Source organism: Xiphophorus hellerii, chromosome 12 (assembly GCF_003331165.1).
Source record: "Xiphophorus hellerii strain 12219 chromosome 12, Xiphophorus_hellerii-4.1, whole genome shotgun sequence".
Classification (NCBI taxonomy): Eukaryota; Metazoa; Chordata; class Actinopteri; order Cyprinodontiformes; family Poeciliidae; genus Xiphophorus; species Xiphophorus hellerii.
Window position 1 is genome coordinate 9,170,021 of NC_045683.1, and position 24,110 is coordinate 9,194,130.

General features: G+C 36.8%; 1 protein-coding gene across 2 annotated transcripts in view; it reads right to left on the reverse strand.

Annotated features, from left to right (window-relative positions):
* nos1 (nitric oxide synthase 1 (neuronal)) overlaps positions 1-24,110 on the reverse strand; it is a 55,029-nt gene that overhangs the window by 4,622 nt on the left and 26,297 nt on the right. Inside the window, exons 10-29 of one of the 2 annotated variants that reach the window (XM_032578725.1) lie at positions 23,395-23,569; positions 21,256-21,357; positions 18,449-18,643; positions 18,250-18,335; positions 17,607-17,751; positions 16,661-16,765; positions 16,528-16,586; positions 16,332-16,448; positions 15,148-15,204; positions 12,167-12,341; positions 11,726-11,864; positions 9,157-9,235; positions 8,807-9,000; positions 4,040-4,209; positions 2,577-2,787; positions 2,078-2,165; positions 1,378-1,499; positions 1,031-1,179; positions 578-772; positions 181-299 (exon numbers count right to left, since the gene is read on the reverse strand). In XM_032578725.1, coding sequence (XP_032434616.1) covers positions 181-299; positions 578-772; positions 1,031-1,179; positions 1,378-1,499; positions 2,078-2,165; positions 2,577-2,787; positions 4,040-4,209; positions 8,807-9,000; positions 9,157-9,235; positions 11,726-11,864; positions 12,167-12,341; positions 15,148-15,204; positions 16,332-16,448; positions 16,528-16,586; positions 16,661-16,765; positions 17,607-17,751; positions 18,250-18,335; positions 18,449-18,643; positions 21,256-21,357; positions 23,395-23,569 — 2,682 coding nt within the window. The remainder of the gene's footprint in view (positions 1-180; positions 300-577; positions 773-1,030; positions 1,180-1,377; positions 1,500-2,077; positions 2,166-2,576; positions 2,788-4,039; positions 4,210-8,806; positions 9,001-9,156; positions 9,236-11,725; positions 11,865-12,166; positions 12,342-15,147; positions 15,205-16,331; positions 16,449-16,527; positions 16,587-16,660; positions 16,766-17,606; positions 17,752-18,249; positions 18,336-18,448; positions 18,644-21,255; positions 21,358-23,394; positions 23,570-24,110) is intronic. The other variant, XM_032578726.1, reaches the window with a different exon arrangement.

The following is a 24,110-nucleotide window of genomic DNA, read 5'->3' on the forward strand; positions in this document are numbered from 1 at the left end:
TGAAATAACGGAACAGAAAATCTGCAAAGATAATAAGTGAGGCATCATGTCTTTAGCCATATATCTTCAGTTTAGTTAGTAATTTATTAGAATAACCACTTTCAGTATTTTTCTGGTAAAATCAGTCATTTACTCTTACAATTGAAAATGTTGAAAAACTAAAACTTCGAAGGCACTTACTCATCTGAGTCCTTTTTGTTCTCTTCAATGTAGGCAATGGACTCTGAGCGAAGTCGATTGGTGACCTCATAGGTGCGCAGAGTGACCCCAAAGATGTCCTCATGGTATCGGTTTTCATCCTGGCAAAAACAAGGTAGTGAAGGTAGGAGAGTGACATACATCGTGAGAAATTATGAAAAATGATACCCAATGGATAGCAAGTGACTTTATTAAAAAGTCTGGATCTACAGAACTTTGACTTATTTGATACATTTTGACAGGAAATAATCTAATGGCCTTTAATTAGAAGCTCATCTTTTTGTTACACACATACTGAGGAAATACTAAAAACAACAGCTGTGCAATTCAACATTTCCAATGATGGACCATTACAATAAATAGCACCGTAGCTTCTTACCCTAAGCTTGCTGATGTAGAATCCAGCATCTTCTATGCTCATTTGACCTTGCTGCTTGATGATTTGCTGGATGGTCTTCAGAACATCTCCTGCCATTGTTACATCCCCACACACATAGATGTGACCTCCTTCCTTCCTCAGGCACTGATACACAGTTTCAGACAGATGCTCACGCAGCACATCTTGTACATATTTCTGGAGTAGTTAAGAGACAAAGTGTAAGAACAAAAAGGGGGATGATGTGAAAGTTAATTGCACTTGAACATATGACAAAGATAAACTAAATGTTGAAATGCTAAAAATATAATGAACATCAAAATAAATGAGCTACATATTTAATTTGTATTCTTTACAAATATCAGGAATTGTTTAGCCAATCCAATTAATCAAAGTAAAAGTGAAATAAACCTCTCAAGTTACTTTCAAATGCTTATTGCTGTTTGGTGGTTTTACCTTTGGTTTGCCAGGTTCTCTGGAGTACGCAGCATAGAGCTCTTTGAACACTTCTCTGTTCTTGGCCTGGAGAGTCTCCTCCTTGTAGATGTGATCCATCTCAGACTGTCGACAACCGAATACCAGGATCATGGGGCAAGACTTAATCCCTTAGAGATGACAAAAAATGAAAAATGAAATTGCAATAGAATCAATGCAAACTGAGTCACTGCAAATGACTTGATTTAAACAGAACACTGAAAAGCAATTATCTGAAAATCCAATGACACTTTCACAAGTCTTTCACAGGACATTATGGTAAGATTCTCCTCAATTACTGATTGAACAAACAGGTAAAAATGGCCCACCATTTTGCTCAAGGTCGTATTGTCTTTGTTGCCAGAAGCTTCTGAATGGGGCAATGCCTGTTCCTGGACCCACGAGGATACACGGTGCTTTATTGTCTTTTGGAAGTTGGAATGATGGTGCACTACAATGACACAAAGGATCAAAAACGTTTTATCACATTATCTTAGTGCGTTCATGTGGAAACAGAAAGCAGTGGAGTTGCACGAGAAGATCAAGGACTTAATCATGGCTGTAGAGTGATGTAGGTTAAAAGTAATATCTTTGGCCTAAGTGTTAGGCTGTGTGCTGCTCACACACTAAAACCACACATGTTTATTTGGTGTCAAGCTTACTCTTACTTTGAAAAGTAAGCAGACTGTGTAATCAGACAGGCTAGCTTTCTACATACTTGTCTCTTGGACTCCTTTGCTTTGGGTATTCTTGCAAACCTCATTTAGTCAAAAAACAAATTATTTTAAATTATAAGAAACCAACATTACATCTTCATGTGGCATTTCAATTTATTAAAATTATTAAACACTATAATGACCGGGAAAAGATTTTGTACAGGAGTGATAAAGTTACACCACCATGGAGATGTAGGGAGTGTTGGCTGAAGGATGGTCTACCAGAATTAGTTTTTTAATCTACAGAAGGAAAAATGTGGCATGAATTTTACACTAGGTTTTTGACAAGAATGTTTTTCATTTTAGTCATTACCTTCGGACAAAACACGGTACCATTTCTCCTTTCTCTATCCTGTTGAGCCACGAGGAACATACTCCGTGATGGATAGGTCCTTGCCCACCTGAAACAGATGATTACCAAGTAATCACTTTACCTTTTTCTCTCCAACTTGCCTCCCACTCATTTGAAGTGCACAAACTAACAGGAGAAGAGTGGCCCTAGCACACCTACAAGGCTAAAGCCATCTCTTATTTTCTCTTACAGAAGGGAAAAAAAATCACTGTAATACAGCAAGTGGTCATGCAATCATAGTAATACCAGTAAATACCAGTAAACACTGGTTCATCTGTAACCATTTCCTACATTACCTGTTTAAGATTACAGATGCTGTCAGCAAATGTAGGTCTGTAAGAACGATGTGCAGGGCAAGATTATACAATTGACATTGTTGGACCCTCACCCACTTGGAAATGAAAATTCTTAAACTATGTAAAAGCTTTCACCAGACACATAACTTTGAAGTACTTCTCACCTCTGGTACGATACGAGACCACAGCCACTGTGAGGTGAATCTCTCCTGAATACAGATCAGGAGAGGAGCTGATGGAGTAGTAGCGAGGTTGCAGCAGGGGAAGCTGAGTGAGCAACAGAGTCGATGGCATCTGGATGGAGGGAAACTCATCCAGCACCTCCACTAGTGTAGGGTTGTTGTACCACTTCCACTCCTCATACTCCTGCAAACCCTGGGTTTTCAAGAAGGTAACAGTATGAAAAACAGACTGCATCAAAATAACAATTTCTATGTGTTTATTTATCTTGTTGTCTTTTGCATAAATGTAATGCATTCGCAGTGAAAGGCTGAGAAAAGAAATGGAGGAATTTCTTCTTTTTTTAGTCACATAAACATTTCTGCATCGAAAGCATGAAACAGCAACAAGCAGAGCCCGTCACCATTCAGAACTCAATTGTTTTGTGTTACTGATATTTTAGTGGTGACAAATTTGGGGCATTGCCTCCAGGCTAAGAAAGCAATAATTTGAACATTGTTTTGTTTTCAAGCCACTAATGAGCAACATAGTCCATTAGGACGTCTGTGGAATCCACAATTCTGAGTCTAAATCAGTTTTTGAACAGCAAAGAACCTTGAGGACTGAGCTTTTTCACCTTAAAAACAGATGAAGTTAGGGGGCTCTAAACATTACAAAAGTGATTTTCGCAAACCAAAAATCTTTCAAACTTTCTGCCACACTTGTGAGAACAGGTTTATCATCTTATTCTGACATCCTAAGACATGATAGGCAGGTAACCTTTGGAAACACGGCTAAGACTGGTTTGAGATCTAAACTGAAAATCAAAAATGATCTGCACTGCTCACTGTACTGTACCATTTTATTTTACAAATTTAGAAGCCCTCCATCTTCCCCTCTCACTTTAGTGACAGTGATTCTACGCATGAGTCACTTCTTGGCCTCCTCCAGCCTTTTTCACACATCAACAAAAATGGCAAGTGACTTGTGGGAGGCACCACAATGGGGGGAGGACTCCTGGGTTAGAGCGATCAACAGCTGTGATTTGGCTCCAGCTAACTCCTACTGTACCCATTTTCAATGGTGCAAAGTGCATCAAATCTCCTTTAAGACACTGAAAACCATCTCCCATATTTTAGCAAACATAATGAAGGTGATCTTTACTGTTGCAGCTGAGGCACATGGTGAATGAAAGACGTTAGAATCGAAGATCATTCATCCATTGTCTATGTATATCCACTTTTCCTTGCAGGGTCGAGGGAGAGGGGCTCATGCCAAATGGAAGATCATATTAAATGAAATTGTCAAAGCCACATTTTTGCAAGTATTAAGCTAAAAGTTGAAAAAATAAAAAATGGTTTTATGTGAACTCTTTACATTTGTGGCCACAAATCAGAGAAAATGCTAAATAATATCTCAATAATTGTTGACTGTAAGAGGAAAGACATAGAATGCCATCTAAATGTACCTTACTGAGGATTTCTAATTTCCTTTTCTGCTTGTCATTGGTTGCCAGAGCAGCAAACTGCTGCAGCAGCACAGGGGTCGGAGGAGTGGTGATGTCCAGAAAGTACTGAAAAGCTTGGTTGATAGTGCAGGGAGGAATACGGGTCTCACTGGTCCAATTACTTATAACACCTGCAGATAAAACACAAAAACAGTAAAAAAATGGTCAGTTCAGATTAGTTATACCAGGCATGTCCAAAGTCCGGCCCGGGGGCCAATCATGGCCCGCGGTCAGATTTCATACTTCGGTCTTATAATGTATTATTTATGGCCCGCCTGCACTGTCAAACAGAATAAATAAATCATAAAACTTGAAACTGTAATTCCTCCTTTCACCAAATGGTGGCAGCACCACTTTAATACTATCAGTCTGCCTTCGTGCAGCGAACCCCTTTCCGCTCATTTCTGCCATGGCCACTGCAAAGAAAACAAGTTAACAGTGAGGGCCGCCGCTTTCAAGAGAGATGGGAATTACAATACTTCTTCACTGAAAATCAAGGCAATTGTGCTTGTCTAATTTGTGAGACGGTTGCCTTGTTCAACGTAAAGAGACACTAGCAGACTAAACATGCTAACGCATACAACAAGCTAACAGGGAGTGACCGTGCTGAAAAAGTGAAGCAGCTCCAAGCTGCACTGGCATCACAACAGCGATTCTTCACGCAGGCCTGAGTCAAAAGAAAATACCACCAAAGCAAGCTACGAAGTGGCCATGTTAATAGCTAAACATGGCAAACCTTTTACTGAAGGTACATTTATCAAAGACTGTGTTATGAAAATGGTGGAGAACATTTGCCCTGAGAAGAAGCAAGAATTTGCGAATGTTTGCCTGGCACGTAACAGTGTGGCACGGAGAGTTGAGGACATGAAATTGAGTATTTTGAACGATAACCGTCTGTCACTATCAACAGTGAAAAGCCAAAAGAACATTTATGCACTTGGATTTATGGCCCTTATTTTTATTAAACTCTTGAGTAAGATTAGGTTATTACTGTTGATGTTATGAACCTGTAGATGTGACACAAACTATTACTTTCTGAAAGATATTCTAAATGACAAGAGCAAAATTAACTTGTTTTAAGATTTAATTTTAACAGACAACTTTGCATTACTTATAACTCCTGTTTAAGATGTTCTTGAGGCAAAGATATTTTTAAACTCATGTAAATTTAAGGTATTTCATACAGTTTGTTCAATGTTATCTGACTCTCCAGATATGAAAGAAAAGCAGAATTTGTGTTTTTAGAGTTGTTCTCATCTGCCTGAGTGGCTTATATTTGGTTTTTTTGTCATTTGAAAGATAAAGATAATTGTGACAATGAAAATTGTTTTATAACAGAGTGTATTTGCATGAAACTTTTGTAGTTAAAAAATGTCCGAACAAACTATTGGCCCCCGGGCATCTTCACTTGATCAAATCTGGCCCTCTTTGCAAAAAGTTTGGACACCCCTGAGTTATACCAATGCATGAACGTAAACATTGGTTGTAGTTATTCTCTTAAAAAAACAAAACAAAAAAAAACTATTTTAGCTTGTTTTTGAGCTACTGCAACTTGCAACAGTATTCATATTTTTGCACTTTTGCACATTTTGTGGTATAGTAACCACAAAATGTACATTTTGTTGAGATTTTATGTGGTATACCAAAATATAATTAACCTTACTGCAGTCTTGTATAACTAGGATTTGAATTGATGTTAAGTATTTTAATTTCAGTCTTTTTGGACAAGATATTTATGTACGGTATGTAAATAGATTTTTTGATGGCACACAGAACCACATGTTTTGCATTTAAGGCCAAAATGTTCACTTTTGACCCCATGGTTACAGAACACTTTTCTTTCTGTATCCCATCCATTGCTAATGAGACTGAAAACAAAACTCCCATGGCTTCTTTTCACAGTGACTTTCTTCGTGTCCCTATAGTGCTCTATCTAGCCTTTTTTTTCCTTAGAGAACCTTGTGAAGTAACAACAAAAATATCTCATAGGAAACCTTTATAGTATAGCTTTACTGATAGGTGAGTAAATTACATAAAAAAGTCATTCATTTTTACCAAATGAATGACTTCCGATTGTGTAGGTTTTCAGTTACTAGTATCAGAGTACAAATGCACTCCACACCAACACACATCTAGGATCATAGATAATTTCCCTTCCATTTTAGAACTGTGTGCTATTTTGTATCAATCACAAATAATCCAATTAAAAAACATGCTAAAATTGTTGGTTTTAAAAAGGCAGTTTGTAAAAACATCAAGGGGTTTTAATACTTTTGCAAAGTACTGTATTTTAGAAGTTATCTCTGTCCTGTCTTCAAGTCTCCAAACCACCACAACAATCTAATTCCCTGCATGCAAAAGGAACATAAAAGTTTGTGTAGCATTATATTTTTATGTTAAAACTGCAGCCATTATATTACATGAGACCAAACACCATGGAAGATCAAATTTGATTTATGTACACAACTCAAATGTTAACAATTGCATTAAGTCAACAAAGCTTCAAAATTGCAAAGATATTGTTTTTATTTTCTAATCAAGGAGCAGGTTATAGCTTGCTATAAGATAATGTCTCAATGTTATTGCAGATTATAGCTTGCTGTAAGATAATGTCTCGATGTTATTGCAGGTTATAGCTTGCTATAAGATAATGTCTCAATGTTATTGCAGGTTATAGCTTGCTATAAGATAATGTCTCAATGTTATTGCAGGTTATAGCTTGCTATAAGATAATGTCTCAATGTTATTGCAGATTATAGCTTGCCATAAGATAATGTCTCGATGTTATTGCAGGTTATAGCTTGCTATAAGATAATGTCTCAATGTTATTGCAGGTTATAGCTTGCTATAAGATAATGTCTCAATGTTATTGCAGGTTATAGCTTGCCATAAGATAATGTCTCGATGTTATTGCAGGTTATAGCTTGCTATAAGATAATGTCTCAATGTTATTGCAGGTTATAGCTTGCTATAAGATAATGTCTCGATGTTATTGCAGGTTATAGCTTGCTATAAGATAATGTCTCAATGTTATTGCAGATTATAGCTTGCCATAAGATAATGTCTCGATGTTATTGCAGGTTATAGCTTGCTATAAGATAATGTCTCGATGTTATTGCAGGTTATAGCTTGCTATAAGATAATGTCTCAATGTTATTGCAGATTATAGCTTGCTGTAAGATAATGTCTCGATGTTATTGCAGGTTATAGCTTGCTATAAGATAATGTCTCAATGTTATTGCAGGTTATAGCTTGCTATAAGATAATGTCTCAATGTTATTGCAGGTTATAGCTTGCTATAAGATAATGTCTCGATGTTATTGCAGGTTATAGCTTGCTATAAGATAATGTCTCAATGTTATTGCAGGTTATAGCTTGCTATAAGATAATGTCTCAATGTTATTGCAGATTATAGCTTGCTATAAGATAATGTCTCGATGTTATTGCAGGTTATAGCTTGCTATAAGATAATGTCTCAATGTTATTGCAGGTTATAGCTTGCTATAAGATAATGTCTCAATGTTATTGCAGGTTATAGCTTGCTATAAGATAATGTCTCGATGTTATTGCAGGTTATAGCTTGCTATAAGATAATGTCTCGATGTTATTGCAGGTTATAGCTTGCTATAACATAATGTCTCGATGTTATTTTGAAATCTGCTGTATAACTACTTCACATAAAATGGGCCATTAAAATGAATCATGGTGGAAAATATTTATACACTGAGTTTATTTGCACATGCTGAGCCAGTCGATGTTCAAAATCAATTATTCTGTCTTGTTTCTCTACATTTGCAAAACTCAAATTGCCCCCCATACTGCAAGAAGTTAAAAGTTGCAGCTTATGGTTTGAATCCATGCACATAGTCGATTGATAGAAAGTGCATAGTTGAGGTTAGAGGACCATGTCAGTATTGTATTTTAAAATGAACCCGGTTATGCATCTAATCATTTGACACAAATGCACTGTGTTAAACACAAAACTTATAATAATATATCCATTTTAAGTTTGTAAAGTCTTTATAAATACTGAATGTTTTCGTCATATTTTGTGGTGCTAGAAGGTCTAATAAACCTCAATAGTGTCTAAAAAGTGGAAACTTTTGATAACAAAACTTGGTGAGATTAAAGAAGCTGAAATAAATATCAACTATGTCAATAGAGTCTTAGACAGGTAGGTGGATATTTATATTCATTTACTCATTTTTGTCAACAACTGGAATTCCTGTAGTGATGGCATGAATTTTTATTTTATATTCATTCTGTAAACATTGAAACATATGTAAAACTACTTGGTCTGTAAATACTAAACTGCTGTGTAGGAATAAATGAGTAACAAAATCCCTTTCCTGTGATCGTATGGTTGCTGTTTCACTCTGGTAAAAATCATTTTACCAGAGAGGATGCCAAACCCTCAAAAATGGCTCAGTTTGTCAGGCAGTGTTTTAAATCAAGCTCACACGCTTAAAAAAAAAGAAAGAAAATCATGTTGCTTTACAGTCACAGTGTATCTGTCGCTTAGTTGCATCATCAAGTGCCAAAACTGAAAGATTTCTGAGTACAGATCCCCTCTGCAAGTGTAACTCTACAGTCTATTGAGGCAAGAATAACTGTATCTTATTAACATTTCCATTTTCACCTCGTTCCCAGATTTTGAACTGAAAGCCTCCTGATTACATGTCCCCTGTATTCACACAGTGGCGTGACGTTGCTAATAACATCACCCACCTAGTGCCGTGTTCCTCTCCTCCAGGAACTCCACTTTGACGATTTGATTGACAGGCGGAGCATCCTCCAGTTTATCTATGAGTGCTGTTACCAGGTCCTCGTGGTTGCCAGGGAAGATGCCCAGATGGTCGCCAGGCTTGTAGCGCAGGCTGTCGTGGTTGTTTGTGTCGAGCCTCACTAATATGGTCGAGCGACTAAAAGGAAAAAGAAAAAGACTAGAGGTTTACAGGAAAGGAAGAAAAAAATATTGCACCCTTTTCCATCTGTTTCATTCACTTTCCAGAATGAATAAGTTGTGCACAAAGAATACACTGAATGGATTTCATATTATAGCTAAAGCAAGACCTTACTTGGATTTTGAACTTTGTAGGTTTTGAGCTTCAATCACCATTGCTCCATATACTTTCTTCTTCTGGACACTGTATAATGCTATAAGGTAGAAATGACATTTTATTACAGGCATCACAAACTATTCTGCATTCTACTGTGTAGGGCTGATACACTTTGAGAGTACCCTCAGTCTTTGTGTCTGGATTAACATAAAAGCATGAAAACGGAAAACTAGGTAAGTTTCTAAAAAAAAATATTCACATGTTAATTATCTTAAAGACAACGGCAGAATTTATTTAGATTACATGATTTTTATATTTTGATAACACACCATCTTTGTTTGATTAAGCTTTTTGTCATTGATCTACTTAGTTTTGACTCTGATGTATATGATTCTGACAAGAATCATAGACTGTGGTTTCTCCATAAGTTAGAACATCATCAAAACGTTTTTAGGAATTCCATTTGAAAAGGTATTTCATACATTTATTACGTAGATATTTAAATTGTTTCTGGCACAGTTGTACCGACTCCTAAGGTGCGTGGAAGAGGTCCATAAAGGAGGAAACTCCAGTGAAACATAAAGTTCTAGGAAGCACTTTTATTAAAAGATCAACTTTCATCAGAGTCCCAGACTGAAACTTGTCCGTCTTCTAATAAAGCTGCTTCCTAGAACTTCGGGGTTTGCTGGAGTTTTGACCTTTACACAAAGATATTGAATGTTTTATTTTTATTTTTTTAGTGATCATGACTTATAGCAGTGGGGGAGTCAATCTGAGTCAATCAAGAGTCAATCTGAGTTGGTGGAAATAAAAAAATAAATAAAAACAATTGGCTCTAGTGAAGAGGGGAGAAGTGATTTTAAAATATGCTATTAACTATGTTTATTGTATATATTTGTAAACAACTTCTAGATAGAATGAGCTTACCCACAGAAGAACAGTGCAGTAGAACTAATTAGTGTGTGGGTGCATTGCAAACACCATTATACTAATTGTAACCTTTTCAGAGGATAATATTAACAATAACAAACAAAAATATTTTATTACATTTTTTAATAATCACCATGTTTATTTTTTTATCCATGGTTATTTCTCATAGCAAACTATCACATTTAATGCCTCTTATTTTCTATGTAAATTGTATGATCTGCCTTTTGGCATTTGCTTTACCCCCCAGCCCCCACACACACAGATATGTAAATAGTATAACATGACTCTCAGAAAGAGATTAAATTACCGCATCACACAATTAAATCATGTTATTTTTATTGGTAAGAATCATCTCATTTTACAGTAGTTCTTCAGATTTTCAATACATAACAGGGAAAGTATTTTAATTGTCCTCTGTTGTAATTGTGCTAGTAGTAATTTTCTAGTTCCAATCCTTTTGTTTCCTAATTCTCCCAGGTTTGTATTTCTGTGCCATTATTTTGCACAACTGCAGGAAAGCTGTTCGTTGCTTCCCCACCAATACTCCAAGGCAAACAGTTGTGTGGGTGGTTAGTTGGTAGAAAATATGGTTTCACACTTTAAAATTACAGTTATATTATTGCTTTTATAGCTTGGCAACTATTAACCAAAATGTAACAGATCAATATTTACCTGTGATAAACAATTACCATAAGAGACACAAAAATGCAATTGTATGTCAGTTTAACCTTACAGAGGTACAGTATATGTAAGCCAACATAAGTACAGTATGCTGAACTGTTGCAAATTTTCAGAGCAAAGATATTTTCAATTCAAGTCATTAAAGGAAATTAAAGAAAAATTAGGTATTATATGAGGCATACTTAAAACTGCAAAAACAATTAATTTATTCAGAAAGTGACAATTTTAAAGAACATCTGCATTGATCAACCAGAAAACATTAGCATGTCTTATGCTTCCCTCTGCTGACAAACAAGAAAATATTTTATTATTAGACATAATAAGATATTTGTTTGCAATTAATTTATTATGAGCTTCTTTTATTGATTTGACTTACTGAAATAACCTTTCAATTATATATTAATTCATTTAGATGCACCTGTAAATGCACTCTGATTTAACAATCAGAACTTCGCTGCTTTTCTGGGTCCTTTTACTTCATATTAAACATGCCTTTGTGCATCTCAGTTCAATATTTCCACAACTGATTGTAGCCTCACCACTCTTAGTCCAAGTAGAATATTTGTGTGGGTGGCAACTTGACAGAAAACTGTTATTGGTTTCTAAATTACAGTTATCCATACTGTTTTTGCTTATACAGCTTGGGAACTAATTCACTGGTAAACATTAATTTACTTAAATAAACAGTCTTCCTTATATATTAGAATTCTGTTACACCCTTGTATGTATAAAGCTGAGCTTCTCACATTTACAGACCAAATGTGTTATTTTTGACTCAAGCCTTTAAAAAGGTAAAATCGCTTGAAATTGCATTAAAATCTCTTTCCACAGTCAAGCCTCAGATCAGGTGATGTAATAGCTGAGTCACTGATAAATTACTGTTATTTTGTGTAAAGCTACTTATCAGCACTTATTGGACGCTTAAAATCAAGTCACCCCTTAGTAGTTCATAGCTATGCTCCCACACGATTACTACCTTCTGTCAGCGCAGGGGCCTCAGCTGTGTACGTTAGGCGGAACTTGCTCTTCTTCCAGCTACGGTCGTTGCTGATCAAGGAGTCATTGGCCTTCTCAATGTTTACATCATCACCAACACAGAACACATCACAGGCAGCCTGGAAAGCAATGACAACCACAGGAAAGAATATCGCTGTTAGAAAAAAAAGAAAAAGAAAAACAACTCCTCAAATCCAGTCTCAAGGTTTTGTCAAATAACATAAAAGTGCCACTTTATAAATTAAAGTTGTGTGAAAGCGTTATATGGCTTTTTGGTGTTGTTTGTGACGCTCTGTGGCTGCAGGCTTTTAAAATTTGCCTTGGAAGGTAACCAACTTTTTTTTTTTTTTTTTTTAAATGTCACGATGCACTTTATCCAACCACAACACAAGCCTTTGAGGTCTTCACCTAAGGAACAAACCTTAAAAACTTTCTTGGCCCATGTTCTGAATGATTCCTCCTGGCCACACAGCTCATCTCCTTCTCCCATGCGTAGGATGCGCTCACCCCCCAGCTCTTCAAAAAGCGTGTCCACAGCGTGGGCAAAGGCGCAGAAGTGTGGGTAGGCCCGGGAGCCAAGGCCAAACACTGAGAACCTATACAAAAACGAATGTGTCAAAAATACAAAAAAGAAAGAAAGAACTTAAAAGCAAAACATAAACATGGATGACCACCAACTGTCACTACAGAACCTTTATTGTTGCTGGTAAGCATGTTGATCCAACATGTTTTAGCTTACAAGGCTGGTATGTAACTTTTAGAAATCTTAATAACAATCAAACTATTTTATACACTATTATGCAATGCTGAGTTCAACTGTAATATCGGACAAATATAACTTGTGACAAAACAAAAGTTTTTTTTCATGATTCCATCACTTACGGCAAGTCGTCCAGGTCCTGAAATAGTAAAAAAGTCACAGACTTTCACATTACCACCATCATTTCAATACTATTTTCCTTTACTAAAATGCTGTGTTAGCTTTATCCCTAGCGTATTATGACAGTACCCCCAGTATGGTCAACCTTTATCGCATCAGTTCAGAAAATAGTTTTCCAAAAGTCTTTGCGACCATTGAGATGGGTTGGTTTGAGACTGGCTTATGTGAACTTACTGATCTGCATTGGTTTTGGGCTTAGAGCACTCATGGATGCCATTGTTAGCCCATTTCTTTGTTGTTCTTTAATCATTTGCGACTTCCTAGATGATTTATTAACTCACAGTGATTTTGGTATTATTTCACTATTGTTCCATGTTTTCTTGATTTGTGAATAATGGCACTCAGTTTTGTTCACTGGAGTCCAAAAGCCATAGAAATGGCAATGTGAGCCTTTCAAGAGAAAAGGGTGCCAACAAGAACAATGTCTCATTTTTGAATTTATTTAGATCTTGGTTGCTCTTTGGTAATTTTGTCTGATGATCTGAAACAAACTCTTTAAGATGGCAAATACTTTCTTATAATGTATACTTTTGTTATGATGCACTGGGATTTTTATCATCACCATAGAGTAGTTAAACTCTTTCTATAGCCTCTACGCTGAGAAACAGTCTTGAGCTTTGTTCTGAGATTAATAATCTTCCCTCAAAATCTGCTGACATGAGCATTAGTCGTCTATGCAAAGCAAGACAATCTATGAACAAAATGCAACTAACTTTAAAGTGACACTCAAATTTTGCAGAATATTCATCTAACATAGTTTGGGATTTTAGGGTGTTATTAGGTTTTTGCATTAAATAATGAAGTGTCCCAAGGTGCAAAATATGTTTAAAACCCTTACATCAGACAGCACAGTCTAGAACAGATGACTGAACAATTATTCACAGTATCTTCATTTTGAGAATTTTTTCTTGTAATGTGACACTTAATGGTAACAAATCCACAGCAGATTTCATATAGCATGTAGAAACTTTGCTGGTGTTGCCTCTGAACCTAAAGGCAGCTGGTATGACTAAAGAGCTGGTATGACTAAAGAGCAACATTTCAAGGTATATTCTTCTTAGCATCAACTAGAAGGATAAGTGATTTAAGACAATGCTGCAAGGATTGTTTGAGGTTAAACAAGTAAAGGTGGAGACAATTTCAGTTTCAGACTACAGTGTGAGCTTGATGACAAAGGGCGCACAGCTGGCAAACTTATAAACCTGCAGGCAGGCATCAGTGGAGTGGAAAAGTATTAATGAATGAAAGCAGTGACATGTAAAATACAAGTTACATCATGTTACATTTCAGTTCAAATGGAAACTTGTAATTTCCATCTTCAGACAAGGAAAAACTCAAGTTAATGAACTAGAAATCAGATTTCTGTTCTGAATCCCGTTATCTGTCTCAGTACATTATATTTTTCACATTTCTGTTTGATGTCCTGAAAACCAACACTGCTCAGACAAGTCCATGGCCATCAAAATGTAGCCCCAAAACCCCTTCCAGTTTCACACAGTTTATCATTTTGGCCACACTTAATGTTTCACATCACAGTAATTTTATAACAGTTGTCAAATTATTTTATCAAGCAAGCTAAAATGTCTCAAAAAACGTCATGATGACAAAGTAATCAGCGTCTATCACTCTGGGAAGTGTTACAGAACCATTTCTAAGGCTTTGAGACTCAAAGAACCATGGAGAGTGTGATTGAACCCAAACAAAGAAGACCGTTTTTGAAGACCTTTATAATAAAACGGCCATTTCTCGCCCCTCCCTTCGTGTACGGAGCGTATGCAGTCATCAGTGGCCGATGAGTGAGTTCGCTATTATGATGATTTCATAATTTATCATTAACGTTTTATTTTATTCTCCCAGTTCAAAAACATAAATTGACAAATTATTGTTTTTAACACTGTATGATTTTTCCTTTAAATGCCAAGAGAATCATAGTTTTTATCAACTTAAGTGTTTTCTTTAGTCTGACAAATGATAGACACAAACACCATCATGTTGTGCTTCTTTATTTAGCAGATCAGTTGTTAGATCAGGACACGCATGCCATTCTGATAAATTACATACCAATGTAAAAGTAGGGGTGTGTGTGCGCGAGTGTGTGCATACATAAAATACACATAAAATGTATTCAAGATCATATGAGCTTTGTTTTATTAATTTTTCTATTTTGTTCAAAGCCAGTGATCCAGTAAAGCTCAGATGAGGAATGAATGGGACAACACAGCAGAACAGCCAGAAACCTCACCACCTTCAGCACTGGAGAAGGAAACACGTCACCTGAGCACCCCCACTCACACAGCCTTCACCTGTGGTTACTGCCAAGTCCAAGAAGACCCCATACAATGCCAACATGTGTGTGTGTGTTCTAAGCCTCCTTGAAGACATTAAGGAGACTCAGAAGGTTCACAGTCGAATGCTATAGTTGCTCCTGAAAGAAGGTGAAAGACCAGTCGCTGAGGTTTTACCTGAAGTTCTTTTTTTTTTCCCCTCTGTTGGTTGTCTGGGTTTGATTTGGGGCAAATCTGTATGGTGTCATGCTCAGATGTTAAAAGTCATTTCAGTTTCAAACAGAAATAAATAAATAGTTTTATATATACAGTACAGACCAAAAGTTTGGACACACTTTCTCATTGAATTCAATGAGAAGGTGTGTCCAAACTTTTGGTCTGTACTGTATATAAGACTTTCTGTCTTGGAAGTCTTGACTCATAGCTGCAAGTTTATTCAAAATGCAGTTATTTCTAATTCTAAAATGATATAAGATCGACAAGCGACCTCATATTCATCCCATGTTATTAAAGTGAATTACATGAAGAATTTGGAAATTTTCATGGTATAAAAATGTGGTTCCCATTACTTTATAAATGTATATATTTTCAACTATTTTATGATGCATGTGAAAACATGTCAGAGTGACTGTAGCTCTGTGGGTAGAGTAGTCGCCTTGTGATCAGAAGGTTGTAAGTTCAATTCCAACTTACCGATCTACGCATCGGTGTATAAATGTGTGTCCGTTTGTCAGTGCAAATGGGTGAATGTGATTCGAGTGTAAAGCACTTTGAGTGCAGTGTCATACAAGTGCAGTCCATTTACCCGCACCTTTTACACGTGTATCATATATACACCATGTCATACCCATGTGATACACATGTGAGAACGTGATACACATGAAAACATGTGCATCACATGACATGCATGGGATACACGTCACATGTGTATCCCGTGTGATGTACATGTACATCACATGTGTGTCACATGTATATCAGTCAAATGCTACATAGGTATAGCATGTGTATCACATACATGTATTTCACATCCATGTATATGACATGCACTTGTGCATCCCATAATTTATATGGAATACACATGTGGAAATATGTGTATCCAACATACACGTTTCACGTTTTTATTTGTATCACATGTGAAAACATGTGATACACTTGAAAACATGGGGATCACATAGGTTTTTACCATGAAATGTTCCAAAATCCAATGTATACATGTGCTTTTACATGTGATTCACATCATTTACGTCATTCACATGTGAACGTTTCTGTGAACCACATATGTGACTTTCTCGTAAATTTAATGGGATTTTTTTTATAGAGCTTTTAGTTATAATGACAAAATTAATTATTAATAAATTTACCTGACATTAGCAAGTGGTCCTGTGCTCTCAAAATTGATCCTGGCCTCTGGTTCATCACTGGAGGACTTTCGAGTGTCTGAGTAAGAAGACACGCTGTTGAATCGGACCTTGTAGCTCCTGTGGATAGGGTAAAACAGAGAAGTGAGAAGGAATTTTTCTTAAAAAATGGGGTTCAAGAGGGCACAGTTGTACTCACTTTCTGTCCTCTGTGTTGGAAGTTGGGTGGCGCATTTCCATTAAGGCAGCTCCGAATTTCTGCACCAGCAAGTGAAATACTGTTATTATGCTGTGATCATTTAAAAAGGCTTTTTGAGGAACTTTATATTTACCTCTCCATTTTCAGGTGGATCCCCATTGCCAAATGTGCTGGTTACAGCTAAAACTAGCGTCTCATGCTCCAAGTCCACCACATCGTATTCATCCATGGAAATGACCTGCAGGTGAAAGATCTCTCCTCAGAACATAGTGGTAGATCTCAACTACCAATATGTTCTAGTTTTCATCTCACTCCTCTCTGCACACTCCACTCAACAGATGCCTTGAGCCTGTAAATTAGGGCCAAACACACAGCCGCTGGCAAAGGAGTAGGTTGTGATGACCACTCTGTCTTCACCTCTAACGAGATGATAATATGCTGCTGCCACACACATTGAGTGGCCATGATGCACACAACTCAGCAGGGTGCGTGTCTGCCATGGGCCACGCGCTGATTTCATACACACACATGCAAAGCTGCACAAGCAAAAGGCGTGAAGAGGAAACAGGCTTTAGCCCTGCAACAACAAAAGTTTGCCCCAGGCGTTCACATCTGCCCTCCATTTGTGCACACCCACTCTCTGTGACGCACAATTGCATGCATGACTGTCTTCTTGTGTAATTGATCACACTGCAAAAACAGGAGAATTAAGATGCACCCTAGAGGAAATGCACCAAGTACATGACAGAGAGCAGCATCTTTTCCTCCTTAACAGATTTGACCAGCCAAAGGTGTTTCAGGATGTTGTTTTAAACTATCTGTTCAATGCCTCAGTGAGTAAAATTGGTCCAGAACTCTGGCTCTTCACTGCATGACAAAAAGATGACATAAAAAAATAAAAACTTTTCAGTTTTTCTCTGTAGGTCTCAGTTTGCATTTAATTGGCTTCATCAGGCAGGGGGCAGAGAGAAGAGAGGAATTGTTTGAATTTGTACTTTTCCAATTAGATTTCGCTGAAATCGATCAAAACATCTTGCTCAACTTTTGGAAACACTGATGCAAGGTAGGCGCAAGAGTACCTTAGCATCAAAGGCGTGCTTGAAGATTTCACAGAGAGTTTTGGCGTAGTCTTGTGATTTTCCTGTTTCAGTTGCAAACAGTATGGTGGCTTTAACCCTCTTGGCCATGGCTTGCCCCATTAGCTTTGCAGAAAATTTCACAGCCCTGTGGAGGGGATAAGAGAGAGACGACGTGAATGAGATGCAGAGAAAATAAAAAGAGCAAGAATCTGAACCATCCAAGGTAAGCTAATTCGGGGCACAGTGTGGAGTCATTGTGTCTCCTGCCATGATCACAAAGCAATTGTTATTGAGCTACTGTTGCAGGTAGCTACGGATGGGTGGTAATACTGATTACCTAGCTTGTACTTTCCTTGAGGCAATTATATTAATAGCAGATCATATATGCACACAAGCGCATGCACAGACAAGAAAACTGACAGAACTATGATTACTCCCAGAGGGGTTGATTGGATGAATTTCACTGCTGAGCACATTAGCCTCCCTTTCATGGGTCTTGCTTTTATCAGTAGGGTGATTACTTGTGTAAATTAGCATTACACACAATCTATTATCTTTGACATTTGGGTCTGTAATGTATACTTGGCTCTTTCAGTGAGCCAATAAAGGAAATCACTAATTTAATATAAGCAAGCACATTTACTTGGCAAGCTTCTTAAATCCGATGGCTCTTTTCTTTGTGGGTGTCCCGTTGACTCCTTTCCACACATGGGTGTTCCAAGGATCAGGCTTTTTCACACAGAAAAAGAAAACAATAAGACATTTTTCAACAAAAAAATGTTTCACATCTAAGGCAGCCACTCTTGGTCTGCAGGGGTTATTTTTAATTGCAACCCTCTCACCTGGTACTCAAAGGAAGGTGTAAGACGGTAGTTGAGCATTTCTTGGTGAAAGACTGGCGTAATGCTTCCTGACATTGGAGGCACAATCCACACCCAGTCTCCAGGGCAGCCTCCTCTCACCCGATACTCATTCTCCATGTGCTTCATGAAGGACTCTGTGGCTGAATGATGGTCCACTATGGTCACTTTGCAAGTCTGAAGTATAAAGCAAGAATATGGGAGGAAAGGTAATATTTTAAAAGTAAGGAATGGAAAATGAAAAAACGTAAGGAACAAAGTGACATGGTAATAAACTTCCCAACCCTTAAAAAATCTATGAATTAAGTATATAATAAGTACATGGATTCAGGTTTACTAAGTGTGACCCAAATTAAGTTAGATAACGCATCTGGCACCCAAAAGTAATAAATGCGAGTCCCTCCTCCATATGTTGCCAAGCACTGCTCAATTCAGTGGTTTTGAAATAATACTGTGGATATTACACACATCACCTACTGGCAAAAAAATAAAGCTAATTTAGCAGATTGCAAGCTGGAAGCAGTTATTAACGAGATATAATATATTCTGCACAATGAGTATGTTTATTCCCTAAATGTAGTAGTTTTTAGGTAGTCTGCATTTGGATTTTTGACATGTAAACCTAAGCAAATATATATTCTTCATAATGCAACTTTACAAACCAATGTTATAATAAATTTTCCAACAAAACCGATAACTTTCTGTTAAATAAAACCAGTCAGGTCACTGCATAACTTGCCAATGCGCGAGATACCACTGTGGGAGGCACATGTCATCCCATTATAAGGTATAGTACACAAAACGTCTGAAATAGCATAATAGAATAAACTGCGGCCCAACAGAGCAAATTCAAATTAGCTGGTCTGAGAAAACCCAAAGCTCTAAACATGGGTAATAGGCATCTTGAGTCATTAGCTTTTATTCTTCCCAAAATGCCTTAATCATGTCTAGCCAAGAGGAACAAGTTGTGGAAGGCTGTTAAAACTGGAAATTAGGTTAATCCTCCAGTGATAAAGAATACTGACTTGCAAAAAAAAATAAAAAAATCTAATTGTCAGTTTGCTTCAGAAACTGAACATTTCTTTGCAAAAGAAATCATACCTCTTGTAATATGGACTTTTTTCCCCACATACACTTCAAGTATTGTATTAAGGAGAACACAAAATGTTCATATTAAAGAAAAGGAGCAAAATAATACCTGATTTTTATTTTTTTTTTAGAAATCACATAAGTATGACTGTATTATATACTGGCCCCAGTAAAATATTGTTCCACCTTTTGTTGCCATTTAAGAAGCAAATCTTTAGAGAAATTTTCTAACATATTTCCAATCTTGAGGCTGAAGTTTATCTTTGATATTCTTCTTTATAAAATAGCTCAATTTATTGAAAGAAATATCTTAGTCTTGTCAGAACTTCTGAATGAATCTGAATTTTCACAGAGCCATTCAAACCACCGTCCTTTAATGTTTTGATAATTTTCCTAATGGAATTAGAAACCGTACTCCAATCTTTTTAAGGCCAGCATGTTTACTTTAAAACTTATCTTGCATTCAGCTCTATGATCAACTCTGAACAGTTTAATATTCTGAGTTGATTAAAAGCATGCCCTGAGCATAATGCTGCCACCACCATGCTTCATCATAGACATTGTGTATTTAGGGTAATGTTTGTAAAAATTATTTTGCTGCAAACAGTTTTGTACTTTGACCACAAAGGTTGAACATGACCAAAGTATTATTTGCCACATGTTGCTTTATCCACAATATTTATTTTAGTAAAATGAACATGGGGCATCTTATGACTTTTCTTTACAAACAGCTTTCCTCCTGTCACTCTTCCACTGTGTCCAACGTAAATAGCTATGTTAAATTGTTTTATCGAAAGAGTGGATTCTGTGGAGGTTCTCAAATTTTACTAGAATTTTCTGAAAGTTAATTGAATTATGCGAGGTAAAAATGCTCTGAAGCATGGGCCTTTTAACATTAGATCTGCCCATAGTCTGGAACACTTTAAATCACTTCTTAAAACTCATTTTATTCATTAGCTTTTCAATAAGGGTTGACATTGTAATTTACTTGCCCTGTCTGTTTTAATTTGTGTTTTATTCGTATGTGTTTTATCTGTGTTTTTTGAGTATTGTACAACACTTTGGTGCAGTTAATATCTGTTTTTAAAGTGCTTTATAAATAAAATTGACATTGGCATTAGATATTGCCTTTATTCCGACCACAATTTTATTCCTAAAGTGACTGCTATGTTCCTTAGTCCTCATATTGGTGTTATGAGAAAAAAACTGAAAATCCATGTAATACTTTTATCACTTGACTAATATGCACAATTTTGTGTTGTTCTATCACACAAAATCCCTCTCATAAAGCCCTGACAAAAGTACAAATTTAAATGTGGATAAATTGGCACTCTATAAACCCTCTAAAGCTTGCTTATAACAGAAGTTAGCATAATGATTCAGACAAGTCAAGAGACATTTTATTTTATTTGTTACTCTGAAAAGTCAGTCTTTAGGCTAAATACCCCATATTATTATAGCTTTGCACCACAGCCATGTAAATGTCAGCGTTTTATTAAGCTTTGTTTATGATGTGTAGTTCTACACTGAGCATATAACTCAGAAGGGCGCTTGTGGAGATGAGATCACTTTTGTAAACAAGGAACTTGCTGTGAATCCAATATGACAAAAGGCTCTCTTTTCCCAAGAGGAAAATGCACACACCTTCAAATCCCTTGAAATCTATATTTAGAAAAACTTTAAGCAAAGGATGCAATCACCTGAAAGCTGTGGAGAACAGCAATATTAATCTCCACAAGTGCCTGGTCTTTCCAAAGGGAAGATGTCTTCCTGGTGTCTAAGCCCATCTTGTTGGCAACCTCCTACAAAACATAAGATAAATGAGATGATATTAATACAAAAACCAATGGTATGCAATGTGCTTTCTTGTTTGATATAAAGGTTTGATTATATGGGTTTCCCAAAAGCTTGGATTTTTCAATCAAATGTGAAGTGTACATACACCCCATCAGATCCCACAACACTAGGCAAAAATCTATGTCAGGATGAAAATGCAGTTCACAAGAAACTGGAAAAAAACCCAATAAGTTACTGTTTACAGAAGTAATTTTAAGCCATCATCTATATGAAAGTATCTTCACATCACTTTGTAGTACATTTTTCATTTTACTTTCATTTTGTTTACATTTACATGTTTCAGAATAGTTCAGTTAAAATTCCACTTCAAATATGCTACTGCAAAATCTGTTTTATATTTGCTGTTTTTCTTGAGTGTCATCCTTTTATAGAGAGAGTTCATTCTCTAATTCGCTTCCAGGTGCCCAAGCCTGTAGTTGAAACTTGAGCCAAACTAATTTACTTATTACCTTGTGTGATTGGTGTTGTGAGCTGTTTTTGCCAATTATACATAATCAAACATGACCATTTTTGTTTATGTCTAAAAAAGAAATTTTATGTGGTTTTAAAGTTTATATACTACTTTGAAAGAGTAAGCCATACTGCCACATAGACTTTTTCTTAAGTATCCATTTAGATATCATTCTGTTGCATATAGTTTCTGCCCATGTTCACCTGTCAGACAGCCTCACAATTGATTCTGGATGTTATGTAGAAGAGCTCATCAACACAGTGCTTGACAGTTAATATGGCAGTTTGTAGTGATTTGTTGAGTTTGGTTTTCACCAAACATGTCACTGTGAATTATCAAATATCTCAACTTTGGTCTTGTCTCTCCAAATAGCATGGTTCCAGAGTTCCTGTTGTTCTTTCAGTAAAAGCTATCCTAAGCCATGAACCTGTACTCTTCACAGAGATGAATGGCTTTCCTGATAAACTCATTGATTGCTTTGCTGATTATATTGTAGTGAACTTTAACACCAGTAGGATGTAGAATCTAAGAAATCTCTTTCAGATGTTGGCAATTACCCACACCAATCCAAAGTCTGACCTCTGAGGAAATTTGCAGGAATACCTGTGACAATTGACAAATGTTTGGAATGTCTTCTAAATGAAAATATCCCCCTCACCCTCAGAACCCCTTAGGCCCCAGCCCCACCAGCAGTGAAATTTCAAAATGACCAGATAACCTTTCAGTTTGCTTCTCCAAGGTCACTTATCTTATCATTACACATTTATTTGATTCATCCCAGCAAAGTACTAGAATGCTATTCGTATGAGTGGTACATTCCATATTCAGCTTATGTTTTTGTTATGTTTTGTATTTTGTGAAAATGCAGAACAAGAAGTCATATTTTAATAATGCAAGACTGTGTTGACCTAATTTTAAGAACTTGTAATTGGTCAAATGATTATTTATTTCTGGCATGCAAGGTCTTTGAGTTAAAACCATGGTTTCATATTTGGCAAATTACTTAGTGCTGAATAAAACAGAAAAACCCAAAGGGCAGCAAGAAGCCAATAGCCCTCTCCACAATTTAAGCACTTGAGTTACAAGACAAATCCAAAGCTGGCACCCATGTGCCTTGAAGTGCTCCTCAAAATTGGATTGCTCTGATTGGGGATGAAATCTTTGGAAACCTTTCTCTTTACATGTCTGAGTATTGCTATGTGACATGTGACACAGACAAAAACAACAGTTTGTTCAGCATTTTCCATCTGCGATATCACCTTTTTTTAACTGAAGGCTATAAAGGATTCTTTAGAGTCCTTTATGGCTATACCTAAGCTAAACTGCTTAGGTATAGCTTAACACCATAACACACAAACACTTAAATTTCTTGCAAATCAGATTTCTTTCCATTTTGCCTAGTTACATTGTTTTTGGCTCATTTGATGACACAACACATGCTTGTCTTGACACAAGGCTGCAGTCAATCTGTGCCTTCAATTCTTTCCTGCTTCTAATGTCACATGACTATATTTTCTGGCATGAAAAATACCTCCAGAATGTTGTAGCGCGAGCTGTCACAGAAATCTCTCACGCCAATCTCTGTGCCCATGTACCAGCCACTGAAGGGGCATCCAGTGAATTCAAGACCGCCAATCTCTAGCAGCATGTTTGCAACTGCTGGGAGGCCGTACCACTTCAGTTCCAGGTCCTTGAACCACTCAAACCTGGACAGATGAAGGAGACAACTGTGACGTAGTTAAAGGGTTACATCAGATAATTTGCTTCATTATCCACCGCCAAGCTAGCAATATGCTTCGTCACCAGAATCCTTAAGAGCCAGTGTAATTGCCACTGAGACATGTAAAAAATTTGTGTGTCCAAAAACTAACATTACCAAAATGAAACCCATTGTTAAGGCTTTTGTAATCCTGGCCAAAGGAAGTGTGGCCTGTTGAAACCTTTGGGGGGATTGATAGCATTGCTTTCAGTCTATTATTTGCAGCACTGGGTTTAATCTTGTGTAATGATGAGACACTATGCGTGGCCGGAGCTTGTGCCAAGCTGCTGCCAGAGCTAAGGGCCAGCTGATGCATGTGTATGGAGAAAAGAAAGCCAAATCTGGAAGCGTCTGGCAGGGTGATCTATGTGTCAAGGGATTCTGAAACACTCTGTAGTGTTTAACAATGCTGTTATAGCTTGGAGTGCATCTGTAAGTGTGTAGTTGTGAATGATAGTGTGGCAGTAAAACCTGATTCTTTTGTGTAA